The 27,905-nt window shown below is 44.8% G+C and overlaps 2 protein-coding genes across 3 annotated transcripts in view; one reads left to right on the top strand and one right to left on the bottom strand.

Annotated features, from left to right (window-relative positions):
• Positions 1–26,848, bottom strand: part of LOC115099933 (uricase-like) — a 66,305-nt gene extending 39,457 nt beyond the window's left edge. Inside the window, exons 1-2 of one of the 2 annotated variants that reach the window (XM_029617962.1) lie at positions 26,795–26,830; positions 8,559–8,630 (exon numbers count right to left, since the gene is read on the bottom strand). In XM_029617962.1, the coding sequence (XP_029473822.1) occupies positions 8,559–8,630; positions 26,795–26,821 (99 nt within the window). In that variant the 5' untranslated portion in view covers positions 26,822–26,830. Of the gene's footprint in view, positions 1–8,558; positions 8,631–26,794 lie in introns of both variants that reach the window. The other variant, XM_029617964.1, reaches the window with a different exon arrangement.
• DNASE2B (deoxyribonuclease 2 beta) lies at positions 757–16,843 on the top strand. The gene is made up of 6 exons (XM_029617960.1): positions 757–1,013; positions 3,569–3,746; positions 6,864–6,951; positions 12,458–12,619; positions 14,266–14,463; positions 16,293–16,843. The coding sequence occupies exons 1-6, from the start codon at positions 799–801 to the stop codon at positions 16,637–16,639; spliced, it is 1,188 nt and encodes a 395-aa protein (XP_029473820.1). The 5' UTR covers positions 757–798; the 3' UTR covers positions 16,640–16,843.
• Positions 26,849–27,905: the final 1,057 nt, after the last annotated feature.

Raw genomic sequence — 27,905 nt, 5'->3', positions numbered from 1 at the left:
GGGGAGGAGAGAGGGAGGGGGCAGGGGCAGAGTTGTCGTCATTGTCAGGGACGGCCCTTGCAGTCCTTCCTGTTCTGAAGCCCATGGCCATGCTGATGCCCGCCCTATAGAGATGCATAAAGCAAGGTGGGAAGGACACCGCTGACACCCCTGTGGGTGCTGCACCCCAGGGGCAGCCGCCCCGTTTGCCTCCCCCTAGTCCCGACACTGGGTGATCCCAAAGGGCTGCCACATTCAAAAAGATGTTTAAGAGAGGCCAAAGGCTTCCATATCCAACTCAGGTGGTTGTGAGAGCCGCTAACACCAAGCCACCAGTGGCACTCCACACCAGGTTTAGGGCTCAGGCTCCCTTTGGCAAGCGTTCTGGGATGTTTTTCTGCTCTGCCACCGCAGTTTGTTGATGGAGAATTCCAGTCCTCAGGGGCCACAAACTTGCCTGGGTTTTGGCTTATCCCCAGTGATTGTGAATGTGCATGAGATACAGGGCACGCATATTATTCATTATTGAAATCCTGAAATCCCAACCTGTTTGCAGCCCTCAAGGACTGGACTTGCCTGCCACTACTGCACATAGGGCGTTTCAGAATCAGAACCGGCTCCACGCCATTCAGGGGATGGAACCAGCTGGCAGCTCTGGAACAGGGGGAGTTTGATTTAATCTAAGCCAGCTCACCAGAACCGGATCCGCTGCCTATTTATTTATTGGCGGGGGGGCTCTTCTCACCGGAGTATCTGAGCCAAGAGAAACCAAGAGCTGCTTTACCACAATGTGGTGAAATCACATCCCTACACAAGACAATGAAACCAAGCCAAACGTCAGGATTCGTAAGTCGCAAGAAGGAAGAGAAAGAGCGTAACTTCTCTTTTTCAAATAGTTCCATCTGTCAGCAGGAAGAGAAGATGAGTGCAGGAGCTGTTTGGTACCGATTGTCCCTGCTGGTGCTAATGCCTGATGTGCTCCTCTGGGCAGCTCGGATTTCCTGTAGAAATGAAGCAGGGGAGGCTGTGGATTGGTAGGTACCGGTGTATGCAGAGAAGCAGGAAGGCAAGGGATGGCAGGTGCAGCAAAGTCACTTACAGAGAGCACAGGAGTGCAGGGTAGGGCTGGTGCGATTTACATTAAGTTCACCTCGGTCACATGGCATTAAGGAAAGCTGCCCTCATGTCTTGTGTACAAAGCTTAGGGAGCTTCGCAGGCACTGGAAGACTCCTGAGGGCCAGGCACCTTCCACTGCTGTCTCTTCTGCCATTCATGTCCGCAGCTTGCAATTTTTCCTGGACGAGCGTCGTCGCTCCCCGCTTCTGTTTTGTCAAATCACCAGCACTGGTGAGGGATGATCAGCGTGCCCAGAGTGTCAGTGAGCACAATCTGTATTTGTTTGGCTGGGAAAAGAAAGAAAGAACAAGAAATGGCTTCTGAGCATGTCAGGCAGATAACCTCCTTCACTCGTGTTGACTTTCTTTGTGGTCTTGTAAACTGTGTTTGCAGTGTGTGCTGTTAGGATCTGACCACTGTGCCTTGACTGCAGCCAACATAGAGTCTGTGCCTTGTTGTCACTCTTTCTCCAAGACTGTAGGTGCTATTCGTACAAATTGTCCCAGTGGCTCCATAGGGCAGGGAGCGACTAATAGTACTCAGATATGTGAAAGCTATTCCGTTTCCTCAAAGTGTAAATTAGAGATTAGGGATTGTTTTAACATGCTTAAATAAGAACTATATGTTGTTTTTTTATTAGAATCAGAAAGGAGTCCTTTCTTTTCTGATAAAAAAAAAAGCACTTGTTTTTTTGTTTCTGAAAGAGCAAGACCTTAAAACATGTGTCCTCCAGGACCCGAGGTTCTAAGCAACTACTCAGAGGCTCAAAGGGGCCGATGCAATATCACGCGCACCAAAAAACGTACGTCCAACTTGGACGCACGTATTTTAATGCCCACGCGTCCCCGCTCTTGGGCGCTCGATCTAATAGTCTAGTGAGTCGGTGCGCTAAAAGGGACGCGCAATGGATTATTTGTGCATCCCTAGCTTGTCCATGCCATTGAGCATCCCTTTCTCTAACCTGACCACTGTCAAGTCTCTTTTTTTGTTGTTGGGGTTTTTTTTTGTTGCAGCTTTCTGTGGTTCCTCCTGCCTAGTATCACAGCAATATTAAGCAAGAGGACCCACAGAAAAGCTCTCTTTTCTGCTCTTCTGAGCATGGCTTTGGGAGCCTCAAAACTTAATACCAGCTCTGGGCTGGCGTTAATTTTTGAGCATTAAAATGTGCCATTCAAGCACACATTTGTTTTTTAGATCAGAGGTACTAGCTAATAGCCTCATCAACATGCATTTGCATGTGATGAGCATTATTAGTTTCGCGGGGGTGGGGGGTTTGGACGTGCATTTTGAACATGGTAATCCCCTTGTAGCATAAGGCGCTGTGGACGCACATCCGAAACGCGCGTCCAACCACGGGTTAAACAGTGTGCTCGCTTGAGCGCACTGTATTGCATCGGCTCCAAAATGGGATTATCTCCTGACTATAGCTGGTCTATCTTTTTTTTTTTGGCCTGCTAGCTTCTCCTGTCTCTCTCTTTTTTTTTTTTTCCAGCTCAGTCTGAACCAGGGCTGGGATTCTGGCTCCAGGAGCCTTCATTCATAACTTCTGGTGATTTTCTCCTCATTTTAATAGACCCTGTCTCCCAATATTCCTAGTCTGGTCATTGCAACAAAGGTCCTGAGGCTGAGAGCCAGGCACCTTCCAGAGCTCTTTATCACGGGCTTTAAATCCATCCACCTGGCATCACCTTTAACAATGACCATTTCAAATTTAGAAATAAGACAACTGAAAGCTGCTAGTGAAGGGCTGCTGTGTTGCACTGTATTATCCAGCAGAAGGTTAAATTAACAATACAGGCTGGAAGTAAAAACAGTGAAATATAAAATTTTTGTTCAATTTTTTAAAATGTTTAAGTTTTAGTTTTATATTTTGTCACAAATTCTATTTTAAGATTGTATTATGAATGTTTGTACTCCGCTTAGCACTGTTATGTTATAGGCAGATAATAAATATTTTAATAAACAAATAAACAATCAGCCACAGAGGTGGCATGGATCTAAAGGTTAACACCAGTAACAATGACTCTGACTCCCTGCCCCCCACTGGATCTTTTGCTCACTGTCTCTGCAGCATCCCCAGCAGGCCCGGGTTGTGGAAGACCCAATCTGGGAAGCCAATAAGTGAAGTGCGTAGAAGTAAGCCCATCTCTGATCTTGAATTTATAAAGAGCTCTCTGGCACTGGCAGAGCCACGGGGTTTTTTTAAAATTTCCATTGCCAAGCTGTAAGCAAGAGGCCAAATGAAGCCTGCAGGGCTTTCTATGGCTCTCTCCCCACCCTGTGGAGTAAATCGCTCCGGGTCCTGTGGGGGAAATGGGGTTGTGCCGCCTGCCAGCCAAGCAGCGACCCGGCCGAACGCTCCTGCTGATGCCCGAGCTGCTGAAATCCTTCAGTGCCATCCCGTTAGCGTGGGCACCAGAGGTTATCTCCATGGGCTGTTGTATGCACTTCTGTGTGCTCTGCTTTCTGCAGGTTCGTTGTCTATAAACTGCCGAGATATACAATGAACGCGAGTGCGGGAAGCGGACTGGACTACATGTACCTGGACCCGTCCAGCAGGAACTGGGAGCTGAGCAGACACTTCATCAACACAAGCCAGAGTGCTCTGGGGCAAACCTTAGACCAGCTTTACCGGACCTATAAAGACCAGGCAAGTGGCCCCTCCTCGCTTTACACTACTCCAGTCCAACGCCACCAGGAAAACGGACACGGGAGGGCCGTTGTCACCAGCCCTTAAAAACTCTTTTGTTTTTCAAGAGCCTTGCTCTGGCAGGTAATTAGTCCCCAGTTAGGATTACTGTAATTACTCCTGGTCCTCGAGAAAAATTCCCAAGGCAATTAGGTTTTTTAAACCAGATCAGCTGTAAAGAGGAAAAAAGGATAATGGATATACAATCCATATACACTGTGCACATATTCTAAAGTCTGCTCTGCTAACAGCAGCAATGAACTCCCGGATGGGGCGCCTGGGTATGAAGAGGAGGCAGCAACCTCCTTCTATTGCTGCGTTGCTTTAAATGCAATGATTTTAAAGTCATGCAATGAGATTTGCAAATACAGCAGCGCTCCTCAGGGCCTCTGCACTGCAAGCAAAGACTTGCATACAGAAGTAAATCTGAGCAGGGGAGAAAGAGGCTGCCGGCCAAATATCAAGAGAGTCACTTGTATGGCTGAGGAAGTTTGCATTAATTTACAAAGGTTGGTTATAACATAAGCTGAGTGTTCATTGCTAAAAAAAAAAAAAAAAAGGTTGAAGGGTATCTTTTATGTTGGACACTGGTTACTCTTTAACTCATGTTAAGCTCTTAGGAAACTCTCCTGTCCTCATCAAGTTCCTATGATGGTGAGGCAATGTAAGAAATAAAAACAACACGTCCCCAAAGTCCGGATGGCTTAATATTTAAGCACCATTATAATGTGACGCTACAAATGATGCATTTGTAAGCTAATTTTTCTAATGTGCTGCAACCCGCTTTGAGTGAATCTCGAGTGCAAAAAAGCTGGGCTATAAACCCGAGAGATAAATAATAAGGCTCTCAGAGCTGGCCCGGGGACTACCGCACACTGCCCTGCAGAGAGTTCCAGGTTCAATTCTCGTCCTTCAGTTCTCTCTTTGCTGGGCCAGTCAGGGCTGTGCATAGTATGGAGGGGGTTGGGGGGAAAGGGAGTTATGGTTGTTTCACAATGCTGACACCTAGTGGCCGGATTTAGGGACGCGACTGCAGGCTCTGGCAGTCGCGTCCTGGCCCAGGACTGTCACTGGAATGATTGGGTCCGATGAGTTGGGAGGGGATAGAAATTAGGGTGGAAATCCCCATGAAGTTGCAAATGAAGGCTCATAATGTTCAATCCCAGCCTTGGTTTCACATGATCTGGAAGCCCAAAGGATCAAGAGGAAAGAGTTGAGTGAAAATATATATATATATTTAAAGCCTCCATTCTGTGAAGATCTGAGGAGTACAAAAATGGCACACGGCACTAAATCTCCTCTAGAAAGTGAAGCATTCCCCCTGAACCAGCCTAAATGTCTGTTCCTGCAACATGAAAATAAACGCTCCAGGCTGAATGCTTCCAGATATTCAGCCCTCCCCACGGATGCAGAACTTGAGTTCATTTTATTTATTTTTTATCCTGTCTCTCTCATAGATATGGCAGCTGGGAGTCAATGCCAAGAAGTGCAGAGTCATGCAGCTGGGGTGCGGTAATCCAAAAGAGCTGTACGTCTTGGGGGGTGAAGGGCTGTTGTGCATGGAGCACCTTGGGGGTGATAGTGTCTTGCGAACTGAAGATGGTGAAACAATGTGAAAAGGTGATAGCTAAAGCCAGAAGAATGCTGGGTGCATAGAGAGAGGAATAACCAGTAAGGAAAAGGAGGTGATAATCCCCTTTTGCAGGGCCTTGGTGAGGCCTCACCTGGCGTACTGTGTTCAGTTCTGGAGACCGAATCTCAAAAGGGACAGAGACAGGATGGAGGCGGTCCAGAGAAGGGTGACAGAGATGGTGGGGGGTTTCCATCAAATGACTTAGGAGGAGAGGTTGAAGGACCTAAATATGTATACCCTGGAGGAGAGGGGGTGCAGGGGAGATATGATATAGACCTTCAGATACCTGAAGTGTTTTAATGACGCACGATCCTCAAACCTTTTCCATTGGAAAGAAATCAGTAGAACTAGGGGTCACGACATGAAACTCCAAGGAGGATGACACAGAACCAACGTCAGGAAATATTTCTTCACGGAGAGGGTGGTGGATGCCTGGAATGCCCTTCCGGAAGAGGTGGTGAAGACAAAAATGGTGAAAGATTTCAAAGGGGCATGGGATAAACACTGCGGATTCCTAAAGGCTAGAGGATGGAAATTAAGAAAAGAGTGCATGGGGGTAACTTGCTGGTGTGGCGGTTACTACCCTTAACCAATAAGCCTTCATACTATTGATGCAACTTCATTATTGCTCTCTGCTTTTACGGTAGGGGGAAAAGAGAAAAAAGGAATTAGATTCAGTTAGCAACCAACAAAAACATTGGATTTTACGGTCTGGGGAAACAAATAAGCATGGGGTAAAATAAATAAGCATGGGGGTAACTTGCTGGTGTGGCAGTTACTACTCTTAACCAACATGCCTGATACTTTGGATGCCACTCCAACATTGTTCTCTGCTTCAACAGCAAGAGGTAACAGGGAACTGGACTCAAACAGCAACCCACACGGGCCCAGACTTTGATGGTCTGGGAAACTGATAATTATAAAGGTGACTTGTATGGCATGGCAGATACTACCATAAGCTTGCTGGGCAGACTGGATGGACCGTTTGGTCCTTTTCTCCCGTCCTTTTCTATGTTTCTATGTAAACTCCCAAAACTGGATCCAAAGTAGCATAAAATACAAATACAGACAATGAGTCAAACAGACAATGATATACAATGCTATAATCCCACAAACAGACGGGGTCGCATTTCCAGTAAACAGCCCCAGGCTCCAGCTCACAACAAGCCAGAGAGGAAAGTAACCCCCAGGTACCTAGGAATCCCCAGAAAGGACAATGCCAACTTGGCAAAACAGAGGTTTGTGAGAATAACGAATACCTTAGGTATAATCTTTTTTATACAGTTCAGTTACTGGAAAAGACAAAAACACGAGTAGATCTTTCATGCTGATTTTATGCAAGAACAAAGAATAAAACGAACTGGGATTAAACCCTGGGATTTCTCATTTTGTGTCAGGTTGAGCCCCTTCAAATAATATTTTCTGTGTTTGTTTCTTTTTTTCAGGAAAACAGTACCGCCGGCGCCTACATGATATACAACGATGCCATCCCTTCCTCAAAAAATTACAGCACCAGGCGAGGACACACCAAAGGTTTCACTTCCTTTCGTTTTTATAAGTGAGACCGCGCAGCCGATACAATTTTACTTACGCTAATTACTCAATGATGCTCATTCATTTTAAGATGTACGCTTCCTAAAATGATGTCAGGCAAATACATTTATCTGTGGTGGTATAGTTTAAAATTCAGAGAAAAACATTATAATGCTTTTGGACTGACCATTTATGTATGAAGTGTTTCATAAACTTTTATATGCAACAAAACCATTTTAAAAGTGCACCTAAGCAATCACACGACTTGCAGGCTGCAGGAAAATATACCCAAAGCGGGTTTCTAGACTGATAAAAAGGGAAGCAATCATAATGTGTGCTTCAAAAGGCACTACAAAATGTATCGTTGTTGTTAGTATCTGGTGACATTTATTAATATTAATCAACAGTGCATCTGAAATGGAAAATCCATCTGCTTCCTGACCTAGCTGGGACTCGGGATGCCTGGCAGTAGCATCCAGAGCCCCCAGAGGAAGGGAGTTCCAGCCATCACTCTTTGGTGACACCTAGTGGCCATATTAAGGGTCAACGATTAAATGTCCTGAAGGAGAGCTATGGTGTGTGGTCCCTTGCCACTGTTGCTGTGATGGCTGGGCTATAGTAAATGGGGAGGGGGAAATATAAAATAGAGCCAAAAAGCCTAGGGAGTTGTGCATAAAGGCTCCTGCCCCATACAGTAGCAAACCTTCCAAATTGTCTCTTTTACTTAACACCTATAATCATATTTTAGTAACCTTACCCCATTTTTGAATGCTGGCTAAATTGTCCCAAGCAAAGGTCATTTTTAAAGGGTCAATATTTCTTTTTCTGCTGGGGATTGTACCACTCATCTATTAATAACCGTTTTGCGTGCCCTCCTAACTAGAATTTCATTTATAACATGCACAATATCTTTTTTTTATTATAAGCTGAATATACTTTTCCTTACATTCACATCCTTATTCCCTCTCTTGGGATAAACACTGTGGATCCCTAAAAGGATGGGAATAAATAAAAAAGCTTAACCAGCACGGAGTGGCAGTTACTACCCCTTAAGAGAAACATGGGGGTAACCTGCACGGAGCAGCAGTGACTGCTTTGGGAAGCTGGGCAGACGAGCTGGACCATTTTGGTCTTTTCCTGCCGTCATTACTATGTTCTCCTTCACACTTAGTGAAAAGGCTCACCCGAAGGGAACATTCTGGATACTGATTAGGTTTTTGAAAACTAATTCAGCTATTTGCTCCATCATTTTATTTTGGCTTTTGCTCACATTAGATTGTTTGTCTAGTTAAAATAAGACATGGGTATTTTTGAAAGAGTGCATCGCACCAAGTAGTACAGTGCTTAAAGGAACTACCCCCCTCACCTGTCCCCGCCGCCTCAGTTATAGAACATCCAGTAACTGTTTCATGTTTTGGTTAAAGAGAAACTGCTGAAGGCCAAGAAATGTTAACATTGTGCAAGCGACCGCAAGTTTTTTAACCTTGGAGCTCCTGCACTGACCCCTCTTTTCTGGGAGTGAAGACCAGCTGGGTCAGCGGTAGAGGCATTGCCCTCTCCCGTTCGTTAGCTAGCACAGCACCACAGCAAACCATGCGTGCACTGACCCTGATTAAGTGAGATGAACAGCCATCTTCAGAACAGGCTCCTTTTTTCTTTTTTTTTTGTCTATTCTTCGCCTGTGGAAAATAATATATATTGAATAATGTTATAGACTGTCTGAATGCCTTTTAAGGCTGCATAATGTAACGGCTTAATCTTTTTTGTTTTCGGCTAATCCAGATTTAGTAATATTTATTTATTTGATTTATATTCTGGGTACTGTAGGTATTTCCCTGTCCCCAGAGGGCCTGATGTACTAAGCAGAATGGGAGAAAAGCCCCCTAAGTTTGTACCTGAGGCAATGGAGGGTAAAGTGGGAGCAGCAGTGGGATTTGAACCCTGGTTTCCCTGGTTCACAGCCACAATATGTATGTGGTAAAAACAGCAAGGGAGAATGATTATTTTATTTTAAATAATGGCAGCTTTACTACAAAGTTTCTGAGTATGTTTTTGGAAGGGCTGTATGGTGTATTGCAATATGCCTACAAGTGGAGGGAGTTTGTTTTATTGTTAATGAGATCTAGAACCTAATTAGTTTTTTAATCCCTACTGTTCAACAAGGTTAATAATGATTTGGGAAGAAGTTAAGGCTCACATCCATAATGACCTAAGGATCACACTTAAAATATATAAATAGCCACAAGTGTAACCCTCAGGTCTGTATGGATGTGATCCTTAACCTCTACCCGAACTGAACCTGCTGAGAGAAAAGCACTGCATTGTGTATGTGTGAGAAATAGCATGTGTGAACAGTATGTGTGTGCGTGTATGTAAGGGTATATGTGAGACAGCATATGTGAGCAAAAGCGTGTGTATATATGTATGCGTGTAAGCCACCATAATCTTTTGGAGTGTGCAATTGCTAAATAACTTGAAATAATTAAATAAGTGGGAGAGAGAGCAGGCATGTTTGTGTATATGGTGGGGAGAGTGGGAGCAGGCATGAATGTGTATTTGTGGGGGGGGAAGAGTTGGCATGTGTGTATGTATGTGGGATGACAGCAGGCATGTATTTGTATATGTGGAGGAGAAGGAAAGCAGATGTGTGTTTTTATGGGAAAGAGAGCAGGCATGTGTTTGAATATGTGGGAGAGAGTGTGCATCTGAAAGCATGTGGGAGAGAGTATGTGTAACTTGGAGAGAGAGAGAGCATGTGTGTGTATATGTGGGAGAGAGAGACGTTTATGCATGGGAGGGAGAGAAGTTTATGTGTGGGGAGAAAAACAGCATGTGTGTATGCAGGTAAGAAAAAGAGTCGATGTTTGTGTGTGTGTGTTTGTATGTTTGTGTGGAAGAGAGAAAGCGTGTGTGTATGCATGTGTGTTGGAGAGAGTGTATAGATGAGAGAGAGTGGAGAAAGGTAGTGTGCCCCTCCCCCCAACCTACTAATCTATGACAATCTCAGGGTGACTGGAAATCAAAGGTTCCCAGGTAAGAAGAACAAGGGATACTTTTTTTTATATATATTGGATCTTATTTTAATTATTGGATCTTTGACTTGTCCGCTGTTTTGAAATATTTTATTGGTGTTTGAAATATTTTTAAAAAATTGCGTGTGGATTTTTAATTGTTGGAGAATATTATATTTGTCAGCTGTTTTGAAATATTTATCCCTTTTATTAGAATGGTTTTATTAATATGGCTGATGTTTTATATTTCTTCATTTTCTTGTTCTTTTTTGAGAAATGATGATAATTCCATTTTTCCATTGTTGGACTGACAGTGCTGTGGTTTCCAATTCAATTTTGGACTGCACATTTCTGTTTGTTCTTTATGGTCTTTTCATTCTGTTCTGCATGTGCGACTGAGGTAGGCATTTTGCTAACTTTTGGTTTCTATGTAGGGGGTCTATAGCATCTTGGCTTGTTCTGTTTTCCTAACAGGAGGTGTATTGGTGTTGTGGGGGGCTGTTGTCTTTTCATAGAGAGGGTTATTAACGTTTCGAGTGCTGGCAGTTAGTGCTACTTTGGCATTGGAGGATTACTATATTATAATTGCAATTCAGTTTACTCATGGCTTTCTGAGGGCTAAGCCCACATCCAGCATGCATTACAAGAGGCCTAAAACCATGTGGTTTCCAAGTGATTTTTTTTTTTTTTTTTGCAGGGCTTTCCAGCTGACTCCATAGTAGTGCATGCATGTAAATATGATATACAAGTTGCTGTAAGCATTTAGGTCATTTTTTTTTTAAACCTCAGAATATTCTTTTATGTAAAATGTGTGTAGTGAGGCTCAGGATGGGGTGGGAAGGGGCGCATGGCTGTAAGGTGCCTAATTCCCTCGCACCAGCCCTGGTGCCACAAGCATCTGTGATGACCTAATCCTCTTCAGTGACTTTATATGTGACCTTTGGGAAGGACTGGGAGGAAAAATGTGCCTGTTTGCCAATGATATTACAATGTGTAACAGAGTAGACATGCCAGAAGTGGTTGAAAAGATGACTGAAGACTCAAATACGGTCAAAGATATGGCAACTATGCCTTCATATGTTTGAGATGCAGACATCCAAGGGCCAAATACCTTTTTGGAAGTGAAGCACTAGCAATCAACAAACAAGAAAGAAACTCGAGGCTCATCATCTCTGACAACCGCCAAAGCAGTCAGTTAGTGTGACAAAGTATTTGGGAAGTACATAAAGCGAGAAGTCATTAGCAGAAAAAGGGAAGTAATGTTACTTCTCTACAGATCTCTGGTGGAACCTCCACCTTTAGAACTGTGTTAACAAAAGGGCAGAGACAATTTAAAGGACAGCCACCGAAATGCCATACACAGAGATACCGAAGACGCTAAAGATGTACTCTCTAGATTAGAAGGAAGGGAAAGGGGGGCTAGAACACAAGCATTCAAATATCTAGCTGGCTTCCAGGAAGTGCCAGAAGGTAACATTATCCATAGAATGAAAAGCTGAAGGACAAGGGCTTGTCAAATGAAGCTGAAGGGAAAGTGAGAAAAATATTTTTTCTCCGAGAGGGTGGTGGACAGCTCCAGTGGCAGCATTCAAGCGTGCATGGGATTGACTCAAAGGGGGAAGTTGTCAATCTTGCGCACATTGATGCAAAATCCTTCCGCATTTCAGTTCTCACCAGGCCTGCAGCAGTCTTTGATCTATGAAAAGACGCCGATTGATTTTCCTTGTTCGCTGGTCTCTTATATGTATTTAATTTACGGGGAGTATCATTGTCAAAGGATTGTACCCAGGCAATTAAGCACTTACCCCAAGCAAAAATCAGAGGCTGAAAATTGCTCTCCACCTCCTTCCCCATGGGGGTAAACGCGCTCATGCTGTGAAATGAGCGTTACCCATGCTGCAAAGGGGCGGGGCCAGGAGCATGAGAAAGGCGGAGCTGGAAGTCAAGGCGCGGGGGGGGGGGGGGGGATTGCATTTCAAAATCCCCGCCCGTGATTTAAGGGACTCAGCACTGCAGCTCTGCTGGGAGTTTCCTTGCTGGTCCACAACATTTCCGACCCCTGCATATAACTGCACCCCCCGAAAAAATCCTGGTATTGATGTTGGCAATTGCCTCATTCAGAGATGGGAATCAGATTCATTGAGACTTCGTTGTGGCATTAACACCATTGGAATAATAGAACTCTTTTACAGAGATCTTCTATTGTTTGTGCAAATGTCAGTATGCCTGGGGAGCTCAGTTTTCCCATGGTGTGTACCTGGATCACAGGAGTAACAGAACAGATATGTTCAGCATGAAAAAAAAAAAAAAATCACACTCGATCATTCCTAGCACATCTCTGACTCTGTAGTTCAGCTCTGACTGTATGTTTGCTTCTTGCAGTATGAAATTGGATTGTGCAACAGATGTGAAGGCTTAGTTGAAGTGGAAGTGCTATAATGTGTTATGCCTAGCCAGTTAGCCTTCTCCATAATGCAAATGGATGTATTTTACAGGAATCCTGCTTTTGGACAGATCACAAGGGTTCTGGCTGATTCACAGTATTCCCAGATTCCCTCCCTTCCCTGAGCAAGGCTACGGCTATCCAGCCAGCGGGAGGCGAAATGGACAGACTGCCATCTGTGTTACGTACACATACGACCAGTTTCCAGAAATAGGTACTGCAAAGGGGAGCTCATTCCAGATCAGGCAGGGGGATGGTTAATGTTACCTGCCTGCAGCTTTACTGAAATCAGCATATTGTCAGGAGTGGCAAGTGCTTTTGTCTTAGTTTGTTAGTGGGTGTTTCAGCCACCAAGCAGGACACCCCAAAGCAGTTTCATTAGTCACAGCTGATGTCTACAAGCCCCTTCCAAAAGTTGGGGGGTCCGCCTCCTGCCCAGTTATCCCCTCCCCACCATGAGACTCGGCGATCAATCCCTCCACCTCTGGGTTTGTTATACCGCTCTAGTTATCCTGAATTGTCATCATAACTGCAGCAGAGCTCCGAGTGCTCATGGGGGCCGATGCAATAAAGCATGTGTTAAAATGGGTGCTCGAATTGAGCACCCCTTTTCCTAACACATATCCACATCCCCTGGGCACCCGATGCAGTACTAAAATGAGGTGCTGCATTAAAAAGGAGGCACTAGGGTCCCTGGCGTTCAAATGTATCGGGCGCCTGTTTTAGGCTGTGTGTGCATGTTTATTGTGTGCGTATATTGTGGGTGTACAATGTGTGTGTATAAAGGGTGCTTCCAGAATTTTATTTTATTTTTTTACATCTAGCCACTACATTTTACCTTTGTTATTAAACACCAATTATAGTGTCACGACAATACTAGGTAGGAGGAACCACAGAGGATAGTAATTTTTAATTTATCATGAGCCCTTGACTCGTAGATTGACTTAACGCCAGCACTGGGGCTGGAATTAAATTTGCTGCATTAAAAAGTGTGCATTGGGTGCCCGCCAATTTTCTGCATCAGTGGGTAATAGCTGATAGCCTCATCTACATTGAACTTACATATGATGGGCGCTATCGGCTACACAGCTGTTTGGGCGCACAATATTGGATGCGCTAATCTCCTTATTGCATCGGGTGCTGGTCTGGCGTGTCCAAAACGAGCATCCAGCCATGCGTAAGCCTGTGCGCTGGGCTAGGCTCACTTTATTGCATCAGCCCCATGGTGATGTGCCAGTGTGTTTTACTGCATAGATCCTGGCTATGAGAGGCTCTTTCGCATCACCACCGTCGGGCAGCCTATAAGGAGTGTATGTCCCCTAAATCCGAGAATCCTGGGGGGAGGGAGGGTTCAAAACTGCAGGAGTAGGGGGTGTGGTGCACATGAGTCCAAAAAATGATTATTAATGAGTGGAAGCGAAAGGAGCAGTTATCGTGCTGTCAAATGTTAAGCAGATTGGGTACAAAAAAAAAATCAAACAAACACTAAGAAATTACCCATTCCTCTTTAGTCTGATGAAATGACTGTACTAAATGTACTGAAAATACCAAACTTACTTTCTGAATTACTAATCCCATCTAACATAAGAATTAATGAAACATGATGACGTATATGAGCTTTAGAGATTCCCTATGCCCCTTCTTCTGATTTGAAGAAGGGACCTCTGCGATCTTGAGAGCCCACGTACATTTTCTTGAAATAACTGGAATGCTGAACAAAGGGTTTTTTTTTCTCGTAGCAAACAAGAGCATTAAAATTCTGATTCGGCCTAGGACGCATGGAGGCGCACTGCTCCTCTGCAAGTCTTCTTCTTCTTCAGCTTTTCCTAATCACTGCCTTCTTATTTCCCTTTCACGCAGTCACACAGCTATTATACTACAATCCCAACGTCTACAACTGTTCCATCCCTCATCCCTTTCAGCAGGCCCTGCCGAATCTACAGAAGATGTGCCTGGGCTCTAGCCTGCCTTGGATAACGGTCAAGCACCTCACCAAGCTGAAATCAGCCGGGGGAGAGAACTTCCTCCACTTCGCTAAATCTCACTTCTTCGTTGACGGTAAGAGAAACAGGTCAGCAGCCAAGACCAGGCTTTCATGAAGGGTGACCCGTTGCCAAACGCACAGTTGCCCAATTGGGAATAGCTGAAGGTAACTGAGTTAATGGGCATATAAAAAAAAAAAAAAAAGGGGGAGACATGAAAAAACATTAATAAACATTTCTCCAGAATGTTCTCTACACTGTAATTCCTTTCGAGGATATTTTCCTTTTGCTCCTTTTTTGTCATTTTATGCTGCATTGTGGCTTAGGCTAAATAATACATTATTGTGGAGCCTGATCAGACAGACGAGCTTAACGTTAAACTGATTTTGTCAAAGCACAGACTAGAAGAGACAAGGGCAGCAGATTGTAGCAGAGACTGCAGACCTGCAGTGGATGCAGAGCCGTCTCTCTGCCCTCAGCATGAGCTGGAGGATTGCAGGGTGTGCCTGCCCGCTTTCCTGAATCAGACAGATCAAGCATTCCTTCCTTCTAGTGCATTAACACTATATTTAATTAGCAGACCACAGCAGTGCTCTCTGGTGAGTTCAACATTCCCGAGTAAGAGTAAAGGCAGATGCATGCCCATCCTCGGTGTTCTCGGGAGAGAGCATGGAGACGTTAGATACTTATCAGCAAGTAACTTCCTATACTCTATTAGATTTTATGTACGGCAGCCAAAAGCCTCCTGCATAGATCTCAGCGGATGAGCGTCTCCCCAAGTATGGATCGGAAAGCAAGCTAACAAATGTAAAAAAGAATGATTACAAATGAATTCTGATTGCCATTGGTAAAGTATAGTCTGAGCTGAAAATATTATAAACCATATGATTCTTTGGGTATTATACTTGTGAAGTTTATCATCAGTTTACCTAAGTTGTAATGTATTGCTCTGTATGTTAAAGTTGACGGTTTACTGAATATGCGCCTTATTCCTACAAAACACTGTATAAGCTATGCATATGCAGGTACAATTAACCCCCATCCCAAAAAGCTTACAGCAAGGCATGTGGAAGGCAACAAATGGTTCTGGTGTCAGCAGGAATGGAGCTCAGGTTTTCAGGTTCTAAACTGGCTCTGCAGCCAGCTGGAAAGCACTGCTGGGTAAATGACAAACTTCTTGATGACGCCAAGAAGAACCAGACAGTACAGTGTCTATTTGATGTCTACTGTAACTATTCACAGTCTCCAGCTGAATCATTTTCAGCAAAGAGGAACTAAGTGAAAACTCTGCTCCCATATGTGTTGCTAAATGAGTCAGAGATGCAAAAGGTTACAATTTGGGGGGGCTTTGTTTCAGTAATAGACTGCGATAATTAACTTTCAGGCAGTAACTCAGTAAAAATAATGTAACTAACTTAAAATTTTGCTTTGAAACCTATCTAATCAATAAAACTAATCTGACTTACGTTTCCATTACAGATATTCTACCCCTGTGGCTTCCCAGGGTTTTATACTACAGTCTCAGAATATCACTTCGCAGCTAGGGCACCCAGTACCTCAACTCCTGGTAGCTGGATGACAAGGGCAGACAGAAACATTTGTGGGTTTTAGTTGTAGACACCAAGCAATATTCCTCTAGCTGCAACTTTACAGGTCTCTTCTGTTCCTCGATTTATAACCCACTTTTTTCACAGTGACTCAAAGCAGCTGACATCAAAGTCATCTGTAACTGAGCCACATGCTCATGGTGCAGGCTGCATCTCCTTTGCCTTTAGTTCCACTTGCCAGGCCTCCCTAAAGAAGGCGTATAGTACGGCCCACCAGAACAAGTATGTTCAAAACATAGTGCTGATTCTTAATGCTTTAGCACATTTTTCTAATATTTATTTCTGTAATAATTTACAGATATCTATGTGGCATGGATGGCTCAAAATTTGGAAACTGATTTATTAGCAGAGAGCTGGCAGCTCCAGGGACAGGATCTTCCATCCAACTGCTCTCTTCCACGTCATGTCTACAATGTCAAAGAAATAAAGATCCCATTTCATTCCTATTTCTATTCTAACTATGACCACTCCAAGTGGTGCGTTTCATGGAGGTATGAAGACCAGTGGACATGCATTGGAGACCTGAACCGGGCCACACAGCAGACTTGGAGAAGCGGTGGCTTCATTTGCACCCAGAATCAGAACATCTATAAAGCTTTCAGGGGATTGGTCTCCTACTACAAAAGCTGTAATGTCACCAACTAATGAAGTGACAGTCAGCTAATGTGCATTGTAAACTCACATGCAAGATCGTGTTCTTCTTCAACAATTCTTTCACCATGTACCTGCTTTATGTTTTTTGTGGTTATTTTTTTTTTGTTTGTTTTTGGTGTTTTATGATTTTAATATTTTATGAATTTGTGTTATACCTAATTATTAAATAATTCACCCATCTTTATAAAAATAATAGGAGCGATGTTTAAATCCCTTCCTTTATCCATCGTTCCATCTACATCAATGTGCTTGGCTGGAAATATTCACTACGGTCCTCTCTCCTCCCTTTAGGTGCTGTCAGGCTTTGTGCATGCTCTGAAGAATGCTAACTGGCCAGCAGTAAGGGCCATAGCAGAGTCTTGGAAGAGTTCTGATTGCAGGATGCTTTGGGAACAGATCGAGAGGCAGATACTACATGGGAGAATTTGTTAGTGTTATAGAGTAGAAAACTCGAGCCTTCTTAAATTTGAGTGCAAATGTGCATTCTTATAACAATAGAACTCAATTAAGAAGGCTTTTCTAGTTTAGGAACAGTCTTTTCTCATGAGCTAAGAAGATTTATTACAAGTTTCTGTTGGATTTTCCCTAGCTGGGAGGTCCATATTCAGTTACGGGTTATCCAGGTACATTATCCGGATAACTTAAGATATTCAGCAGCATGGCTGCCCAGTTAAAACCAAGTTTTTCCAGATAACTTTAGGACTTGCCTGCAGCATGACCAGAGCAGCCTAGGTAACGCTGAATACAAGCATCATCCGGATGAGTTAGCCCTGCCCTGGAATGCCTCCGATGTATCTGGATGAGTTTTATCCAGCTAAAAAAACATACGCAGATAAATCAGCAATGGTTGGCACAGCGTGAATTTTAAAACTCACAATTTGTCCATCTATGTACCAAACTTAGCCAAACTGCATCCATATGACCTCTACATAACGGGACTTTTGGTGAGTGAGTTCCACCCCCCCTCTGCTTACTAAGATTCTTAGATGGCCGTGGTCAACAAGTGGTATGGTGCACAGATCTGTGGTGTAACTTTTCTAGTTAGGGATGGCGAAACCCTCGGTAGTAGAATAAGTGCTAGAAAAACCCAGATGTGGATTTTCATGCAGGGAAGCACTCCATGTTTGTTTTCAACAACAGTAGAAATAATGTTCACATCTGCAGGAATTCACAATCAGGCTAATACAATCCATCTAGGAAAAACAATATAGCAGCACGGAATACAGAAGCTCAATCTCTCTCCGCCCAGGTGACATGACTGGTGAAACTTCTGCTGCACTGGGGAAAACTATCACAGAGGTTGTTCTGCATTATTCACCTGGTGGCCATTGAAGTAAGCTATAATTAGTGACCTTTGTTTTCAGGTTTCATTTTCCCCAGGAATTTATCAGTATTTATTATAATGATAAAAAAAGGAGAAAAATCAGTGCAAAAAATTGATTCATTTTTTCCTATTTATTTTGTTAAGATAAGCACTGATCAATTCTCAGGAAAAATAAAATGAAAACTGAAAATGAAGGTCCCTAGCTATAATTTAGGAGCTGGAAATTAAATGGAAACTCTCCCTGTTGGGAAAACCAAGAGCATAGCAAAATAGGCACTGATTCTATTACTTCCTCCTGCAGCCTCTAAACGAGAAAAAAAAAACCCTAACAGGCCGATGCAATATCCTGCACATAAAAAATGTGCATCCAAAGTGGAGGCATGTTTTTTTGAACGTGTGCACATCCACCTCTCCTGGGTGCTCGATGCAATACGCAAATGAGCTGCCATGCTAAAAGGGACGCACAATGGATAATTTGTGCTTCCCTACTGCTCTGCATCAGGCACCCAGGAGAAATGGCTGTGTGTCCACAAGAGCCTGGCCAGAGCTCCCTCCCCACCCCACCCCCCAGCATGGCTGTTCCCTATTGGTCCTTTTCACTGACCAGTGTCAGCGCATGGACCAATCAGCAGTAAGTGAAGCAGTGAATAAATTAATTTTAAGGGCCAGATTTTCAAAGGTTACGCATGTAACCAGGCTTATGCGCGCCAGGCTTATTTTCAAAAGGCCCGGTGATGCGAGTAAAGCCCCGGGACGTGTGTAAGTCCCGGGGCTTTACTAAAGGGGTGGGAAGGGGGCAGAGCGTGGGCGGGGTGGGACGGTCCAGGGCGGGGTCAGAGGCTCCTGGCACAGCGGCCATTTGCCGCTGTGCGGGGGATCGCGAACCGGCAGGCTGCCGGTGCGCGCAACTCACGCCTGCCCGGAGGCAGGTGCAAAAGGTAAGACAAAGGTCAAAGGGGAATTAGAATAGGGCTAGGGGGGGAAAGGTTAGGGGAAGGGGTGGGAAGGTCAGGCTAGGGGGGAGGGAATGGGTAAAGGCAGTGCGGCTCGGTGCGCACAAGCTGCACAATTGTGCACCCCCTTGAGCGCGCCAATCCCCGATTTTATAGCATGTGTGCACCTGCGCACGCATATTATAAAATTGGGCGTACATGTGTAAAATCTACCCCTAAGTGTCCTGTGTGTGCAGGTTACCAAAACGGATGCTCAATTTATGAGCGTCCGTTTCATCCCGCAGCAGCTAATTTACTGGCACAATACGCACGCATAATATTCACGGCCCAGAGTTTATATTGTGGGTGTATATTTTGCACCCTGAGTTTTTGGGTTATTTACGTCAAGACTTTTTTTTTTGCATGGTGCTGCTTTCTGGGGGTCTTCCTACTTAGTATTGTCACGATATTAAGTAGGAGGAAGCACAGAAAAGCAGTTTTTTTGTTTTTAGGTTGAGCCCTTGATGCACAGGAAGACCTTACACCTGCTCCAGGCAGGCTTAAAATTTGACGGGTTAAAAAGTGTGCCTCAGGCGCATGGGGATCTTTTGCATTGTGGGATAATAGCTAATAGCCTCATCTTCATGGAATTTACATGTGATGAGCGCTATTAATGATGTGCCGATCCCCTTATTGCATTGAGGGTTAGGGACGCACATCCACATGCTCGTTAACCTGTGCGCTGGGCTCAGCGCACGACATTGCATCGGCCTGTTACTTTCCCTAGAGTTTCACCACGCACTCACATGGCAAAGTGTTTCCAGGCACGGGCTGCAAGGGCTGTAAGGCACATCCCCTTTTACAAACATACTGCCTGCTTCACTAAGGCTTTTCTCTCATTCTGTGTCTATGGGAAAATACCTTGATGAATCAGGCCCATAGGCATAGATAGGTCAGGAGCAGTAGAACCATAGGGCACCTATAAAGGATTCAACAATACCATTTTCTGTTCTTTTTTTTTTTTATTTTTTCTTCATGAATAGCAAAAATCTGTCCCCTAGCGGGACCATGCTTGTAAACTGTAAAGTTTTTTGATAAGTATCTGTTACACACCTGGAGAAGTAACTTGATCAGTGCATGAAACACAAGGCATGATGAACGGAGGTAACGCAGTCTCGGTCTTCGTTTGCTGAAAATAGAATGGCTTGTGTTACACCTGCATTTCACTTTTATAACCATTCAGCAGGAGCCAGGAATAGGGTTGTCAACTTTCCACCGTCAAACTTCCAAACGTTTGGAGAAGCTGGTCAGTATCTTTACTTATGAAGTTTACACGTATACAACTTATTGACAATCTTCACCATTAGAAAAACAGAAAAAGAATATAATAGCAGATAAAACCTCATTTTGTCCACCCGGTTTACTTGCTGCTACAGTGCCATAGACTCCTGTTGATCTCGGATTTTCCTCTCGCTTCTTTGCAATTAATGATCCTCTGTACGCGTCCCGTGCTTTCTTAACTGCTATTGTTTTTGCCTCTGTTGGCCCCACTGGGAAGTCGTTCCACGCATCCACCACCCTTTTCTGTGAAGAAATATTTTCCCGATGCTACCACTAGCTCTCAAACCTTTTAACTCCAAAAAAAGGTTTGCTTTTATCAGTCCAGGAGCCAAACTACTGTTCTGTAAATTATTTAGGCCTATGATTAAATCGTGAACCGAAGTCTAAGCAAGTGACACAAAATAAATGTATCCAATGCATACTGAATATAGCGTAGCTACCTAATCGCACATTGTATTGTATTATCACAGGGGAGGCTTGGATGTTAGCCTGCAGTTGCAGGGCTAAAATCAGGAGTGCCAGCTGCACCGCCCTGGTCTCCAACCGATTGATAGGCCACAAGGCTTCTACTGCCGAACAAGTGCCCTGGGCCGACTGCCACTCGCAGACCGCCCCCCCCCCCCCCCCCCCCAGAGAGACTGGCATCGGTAGTGAGAACCACCCACTCCAGAACCTCGAGACTGACAGACACCATGCTGCAGATTGGACGACTGTAGCCACCACGAGAGGCTACTCCATGCCAACGCATCCAGTAAGACCGGTAAATGAAAAGTCTGTGACAGAGGATTCCATTTCTCCAACAGGGCCCTCTGAAGTGGGCGCATATGCGCCAAGGCCCAAGGCACTAACTCCAGCATTGAGGCCATCGATCCCAGAATCTGCAAAAAAAACCCAGGCTCGGGGCACCTTCAACGCCAACAAGCGGCAAACTTGTGACTGTAACTTGATCATTCTCTCCTTTGTGAGGAACACTCTGCCCTGCCTCGTGTCAAAATGAGCCCAGAGGAACGGCTCTAGATGACTCTTCGCCCGATTGACCACCTAGCCGAGAGATTCTAGCAGACGAATAACTTTCTGGACCGCAGATCGGCAAGCCTCCAATGATTTCTCCAGAATCAACCAATCGTCGAGATAAGGGTGCACCAACACTCCCTCGCGACGAAGAGCTGCCGCCACCACCACCATTACTTTGGTGAACGTGTGAGGAGCCATGGCCAGTCCGAAGGGAAGAGCTTGAAGTTGGAAATGCTGACCCATCACTGCGAATCTCAGAAAACGCTGATGGTCCGGACGAATGGGAATATGCAAAAAAACGCCTCCATCAGATCCAGGGAGGCAAAAAACTCCCGAGAGCGCACTGCCGCAATTATTGACCGTAAAGTCTCCATTCGGAAGCATTGTATCTTTGAGGACGCGTTGACCGACGAAGTCCAGGATGGGTCGAAACATTCCCTCCTTTTTCGGCACCACGAAATAGATGGCGTAACGATCCCTGCCCCATTCGTGTGGAGATACTGGGATCACTGCCCCTAACTCGTGCAACCTGCGCAAAATCTCCTGATCCGCCCGACGCTTCGCTGAGAACCCGCAGGAGGAGACTAAGAGGAGGTCGCGAATGGGACGTGCAAACTCTAATGCGTAACCATCTCTTATCACCGAGAGAACCCACTGATCCTGTATAACCTTGGTCCACTCCCTGTAAAATTCTGCTAGCCGGCCCCTTATATAGGGAACGGCGGAGTGGACCGGCTTCGCTTCATTGGGAGGACTTGACCATAGCTGCTTCCCCAGCCAAGGGAGCCCTGAAAGGCCTTTGTCCTTCGCGAAAGGACTGACCCCAATTCAAGCCCCGTGGTTGAAAAGGCTTCTGTGACTGCGACCCAACAGGACCTCTAGAAGGACGCGACCGCCTGCCGTCCCTAAAATGGGAACGGGCCTGAAACGCCTGGCGATTTCTAGGCTTATCCTCCGTTAACTTATCTACCTTTGTTTCACTCAATTGTTTGATCAGCTGTTCCAGCTGTTCCCCAAACAAGAGACAACCCTTAAAAGGCAAGGAACCTAACTGGGCCATAGAGGATACGTCCTCAGACCAGTGATGAAGCCATAGCAAACGTTGGGCCGCAACCGCCGAACTCATAACATGAGACAGTGAACGGACCAAATCATAAAGCGGAGTCCCAAGGCTGCCCCCTCAAAAATTCTCTTGAGGTGAAGCTCTAACTTCCGATCTTGGATGTCCTTGTGTGCAGCGGCCCCCGCCACCTGAATCGTAGTCTTCTTAGTGACTGCGGAAACTGCCGCATCCATTTGCGGAAGTGCAAAAAGCTCCAAGGTTTGTTCCGGCAAGGGGTAGAGCTTGGCCATAGCTCTACCCACCCTCAAGCCGGAATCTGGAGAATCCCACTCATGTTCCACCAACTGCTGCACTGACCTATGATAAGGGAAGGCAGAAGGAGGAGCCCGAAGACTAGGACAGGGTCCGCCCCATCCAATTCTGGAACTTCAAACCAAGCTTCTCAAGAACTTGAGGAAGCAAAGGGTCTAACTCCTCCCTCCGGAACAATCGGAGAATTTTGGGGTCATCCCCCTCTGACACTGAAGGTATCCCCACATCATCCCCTTGATCAACATCCGGGGATGTCAGATCCTGCGCCAAGGACATTGTCACTGCCCCTGCCGCAGGGACTGGGACCTGTAAGCCCCCATTTGCCCCCCCCCCCCCGGGCTGGGTACCACCGGGATTCCCAAGTCCCGCGGCCCCTGACTCTGTCCCAGGAGGCTGCAGGCCCGGACTCTGAGGTGTCAGAGGCAACTGTGGACCCCCTAACCCTTCCTGCTGTGCCAGATAGGCCTGGTGCAGCAGGAGAATAAAATCCGGTGAAAAGGGACATGAACCCAGAGGAAGACTTGGGACCTGGTCTCCCCCAGGCCCCTGTGGTAAGGGGGCCTGCAGACTTGAACCTCCGGAGGGCCTCTGCCCCTCAGAGGGGCCGGGGTGGACCGGGGAAAGCAGCGGAAGATCTCCCTCCCCCTTAAAAAATGGCGGCATGCGCAAATCTGACGTCAAAATGGCCACCGCTCCCGACTCGAGGGGGCCAGCACAGCCGGAGTCTACATGAGCTTAAAAAAGTGGCCCGATCGTGGTAGCCATGTGTTTGCAAAGCTGCTGACATTTTGAGGCACCCGGGAGGAGGGAGGACCCTCCGCCCTCCCCCCCCCCTCCTGAAAACGCTCCCGGGACAGAGGCCTGCCCTACTGAGATGCTCTGGGACCTCCCCATTACGCACGGCAAGCTGAGCCGCGAACCATGCCGGCAAAACAACAAAGTGAAAGAAAGTAAAATAAAAAAATCTAAGAAATTAACCGGCACGAACCGCGGGGGGGGGGGGGGGGGGGGGGGGGGAGAGTTGTCCCGAAGCCTTACCAGCAGTAGACTTCTTTATTAATTTTTTTTTTAACTTTAACAAACCTATCAAAAACTAAGAGGGAAGCTTCTCTCCTAGAGCTGAAAGGAGCTGTCCAGCTCAAATCAGCCACTGAAAAAAAAGGAGAGAAAAAAACCCTGAAAGAAAAGAAGGGCTGAAAGCCACGCAGCCGGCCTCGTGAGGGGAGGGATTTGGACCACCAGATGTACACCCCACAGAACAAACTGGACCTCAAGTGGTCCACCTCGACCGAACAGAGAATGGTTCCCAAAAAGAACCAGTCCCCTGGGAGGAAGGCTCACCCAAAAAAATCTATAAAAAATCAAGGGTAAAGAAGGACTGCAGGTTTATGCACCTGCCATCTGCTGGAGACAGAGAAATACTGAGCTACTGCAGGTGGCACCAGGGCTTTCAAGCAGTATCAGTGAGGCTTTTCTGTCTCCATCTGCTGGTAGGGATGAATAAACCCAGGAGTCTGGACTGATCCGGGTACGTTCATGGAACAGGACATTTAAGAACATTTTGGCCCTCTCTTTTTTTCAGTACAATATCTCAAAATTCTGTACAGTCCAGAAAAAAATCAGGACAGTTGGCAACCCTAGCCAGAAATGAAGAGGTGACCCCTGTTAGCCGGAGAGGCAGTGCTATGGGCCTGCGCTCTGGGGTGTGGAATTGGGGGAGGTGGTGTATAAGAGAGGAAAAAGAACTCATGAAAGTGCAATGTTTATTTTGGAAGACTAATTCTGTGCCGAGCATTTTTCGAAGCCATTTACCCAGATAGACTGATCTGTCTTAAAAGTGCCCGGCTAAAAATACTCTTGGGCCTGAAGTGTCCCACGGGGTTTAATTTTGGCCCTCTCCAAATATAAAACAGACAAACCTTTGCGGGCTGTATATGCATCAGTCCAAGGTATGAGAGAATAGCATTTTAATAAGAGAGAACAAGTTATTGGAACTAATCCCTCCTTAAACCCTCCACCATGGCAAATCTGCCCTGTTTTCAGGGTCCGCCAGGGCTGAAAAACAGCATCATAGTTTCCAGACCAAAAACAGGAAGAAGATCTGGAAACTGACAGCTCGGGGAGAGAGAGCGTGGGAGGCGTTAACCTCCTGGCACCACAGGGGCCCCGGACATCAGCACAGCTAGGAGCAACCCCCCTCCTCTGTGCCTGTGCTGAGATGGGGTGGAGGGAGGAAGGGTCATTGGGAAGGATGTTTAGTTAGGTTTCCAAGGCAACCGCAGAACAGAATGCTCCTGAAAGCAGAACTGAGCAATCTGAGTGTTTATCTAGAAAAGGAATGCCAAAGAGAGGAGCCATGCAGTTGATGTACTGCACAGTTTCATTCCCCCCCCCCAAAAAAAAATGTGTTTTGCTGTCCCTTTTACTTGGTGGTGGTTGTCCTTCCCCCCCCCCTCCCCCAATAACTTATGAATTGTTCATCCAGTTTCATTCAGATTTATGCCACTCCAAATTATCCTCCGCAAACTATTTCCATGTGCCCTCGAGGCCCCCCCCCCCCCCAACACTTAGAATTCCTTTTTCTTTGAATATTATCTAGAGAAATAGTCCAGTTCAGTTGAAGTCTCAGGGAGAGCAGAGAACAGCGTGAAGTTACAGAGTATTTTTAAAGCTGCCCTGCCATTGGTTGACATCAAACATGTTTAAAGTTGCCTTCTCATCAGTCAGTACCTGTGGTCAATAGCTGACTCCATTTCTTTCAGGGTCTGCTGAGGCTGACTTTTCAGACTGACCCAAGCTGCCCTCCGGAGCAGAGAGGATAAGGGATTGGGAATTACTGCAGTCTAAAATGAACTGTTATGCCAATCCAATCCAAATTTTTGCTCAGTTCTACAAAGTTTGGTTATAAATTTACTTGACTATTGCAATTCCTTGTATCTTGGCCTTCCAATGCTATTTGTCCTCTACAAATAATGCAAAACTCAGCATCCAGGATTCTGTGTCGTCTCTCTGTGATCACATCACTCCTGTATTGTATACTCTCCATCGGCTTCCTATTGTGTATCATACCCAATATAAGGTGCTGACTCTTATTTATAATCTCAATAACAATTTGTCTTTATGGTTCAGTACAAACCTATGACTATACAAACCCTCCAAGCAAATGCATTCCACAACCAAGAATTTACTGGACGTACCAACTGCTAAATTAGCATGATTAGACCTCATAAGAACATAAGAAGTTGCCATAATGGGTCAGACCAAGGGTCCATCAAGCCCAGCATCCTGTTTCCAAGAGTGGCCAAACCAGAACACAAATACCTGTAAGTACCCAATCATTAAATAGATCCTAAGCTACTAATTCCAGTAATAAGCAGTGGCTAGTCCCTAAATCAGCTTGACTAATAGCAGTTTATGGAATTCCCCTTGAGGAACTTGTCCAAACTTTTTTTTTTTAAATCCAGCTATGCTAACTGCCCTAACTACATCCTCTGGCAATGAATTCTCAAGCTTAATTGTTCATTGAGTGAAAAATAATTTTCTCCAATTTGCTTTAAATGTGCTACTTGCTAACTTCAGAGAGTATCCCCCTAGTCCTTTATTATCTGAAAGAGTAAACAACTGGTTCACATTTACCCATTCAAATCCTTTCATGATTTTGTAGACCTTTATCATTTCCGCCCTCAGCCATCTATTCTCCAAACTGAACAGCTCTAACCACTTTAGCCTTTCCTCATAAGATAACTGTTACATTCCCTTTATCATTTTGATTGCCCTTCTCTGTACCTTCTCCAGTGCATCTATTTCTTTTTTGAGATGGGATGACCAGAATTGAACACAGTACGTAAGGTGCAATATCCGTTGCCAGACCATGCTTATGGAACTCTATACCAGAATTGCTGCGCAACACTAAAGTCATTTAAAAAGCTTTTGAAAATGTACCTTTTTTTCTCTAGCTTTAAAAAAGATGACTTGGACTGAATGCAGTGATTTTTTTTGCCCTACATAGAAATGTATCGTTTTCTGTGTTTTTTTTCTTAACTGTTTTTAATTATGCATGTTCCTATGTGAGCTGCCTTGAACGACTGTGAAATGTGCGTATTACAAATCTTTTTTTTTTTAAAATAAATCAAAATATACAAGGAATTTGAATCACTTACTATTTCTCTAGCAGATCCTGTGTGCATTTTAAAGGCAGAAATTAGGAAAGATGCTAAAACTTCTGTTTTCATGAGCTGCTTTTATACCCTACATTGCAAGTTTATTCCGCATCAGTGATTCAATAACTAGGAAATCATACCTATTGTTTTTGTACTTTACCCCTACAGCTTCATCTTTCAAAGGGTCATTGACTAGGTTTGCCAAAATACACTGGCTAGTTTACAAATCGAATGATTAACGGTGGTTGTTCCTAATTCTGTATAGACACAGGACCCCCTACAGTAGGGGCAGGTTTGATTTTCAGGATATCCACAATGAGCATGCATGAGATATTTGCATACAATGGAGGCAGTACATGCAAATCTATCTCATGCATATTCATTGTGGATATCCTGAAAACCAGTCCTGTTTGTGACACTCAAGGTGTGGAGTTGCCTATCCCTGCCCTACAGTATTTAGTTTTTAATCCTTTATATGAAGAGTCATTGCCACTATCTGTAATCTATCATGTTTCTAAAAATATTAATTCTAGTAACAAATTTGCTTCTGCATTAATACAGAATTTATTTAGAAAAAATTCATAGGCAGTAGGATGGAAGTGCCATAGCATGTAGCTAGAAAATATTACTTCTAATTCACAATATTAAAGGAATACAGAAAGCAGATTAAAGACATTGGAGGAATCAGAAGAAAGAAACATAAAAGAATGAACAAAAAAGGAGGAAGGGAGGAGGGATCATTGGAAAAGAGTTTGGAGACAGGAAAATGGAGGGCTAAGAGACAATAAGGAAAGTGTTGGAGGGCTGGAAGAGAGTTAAGGGACAAGAGGTGAAAGGGATGAGATAGAGGGATAGGAAAGGTAAGACACTTTTCTTTCAATTTAGACCATAATAAGCTCTGTAACAAACCCAGATTTGTTCGTATTTAAATTTTCCCCAGCTAACTCAAATCATAGTCTTTCAGTATCAGTAATTTTCTGCATTTATCTATGCCAATACAAACATTAAACTTCCAAAATGTAGCAGCTATAAAACAACCAACCAACAGGAGCTGAGAGACCAACACCCCCCTGTTGTGGGGGTACCAATGATTTATCCCACCTTCCTAAAA

Source organism: Rhinatrema bivittatum, chromosome 10, assembly GCF_901001135.1.
Source record: "Rhinatrema bivittatum chromosome 10, aRhiBiv1.1, whole genome shotgun sequence".
Lineage (NCBI taxonomy): Eukaryota > Metazoa > Chordata > Amphibia > Gymnophiona > Rhinatrematidae > Rhinatrema > Rhinatrema bivittatum.
This window is presented reverse-complemented; position numbering and strand designations above follow the sequence as displayed.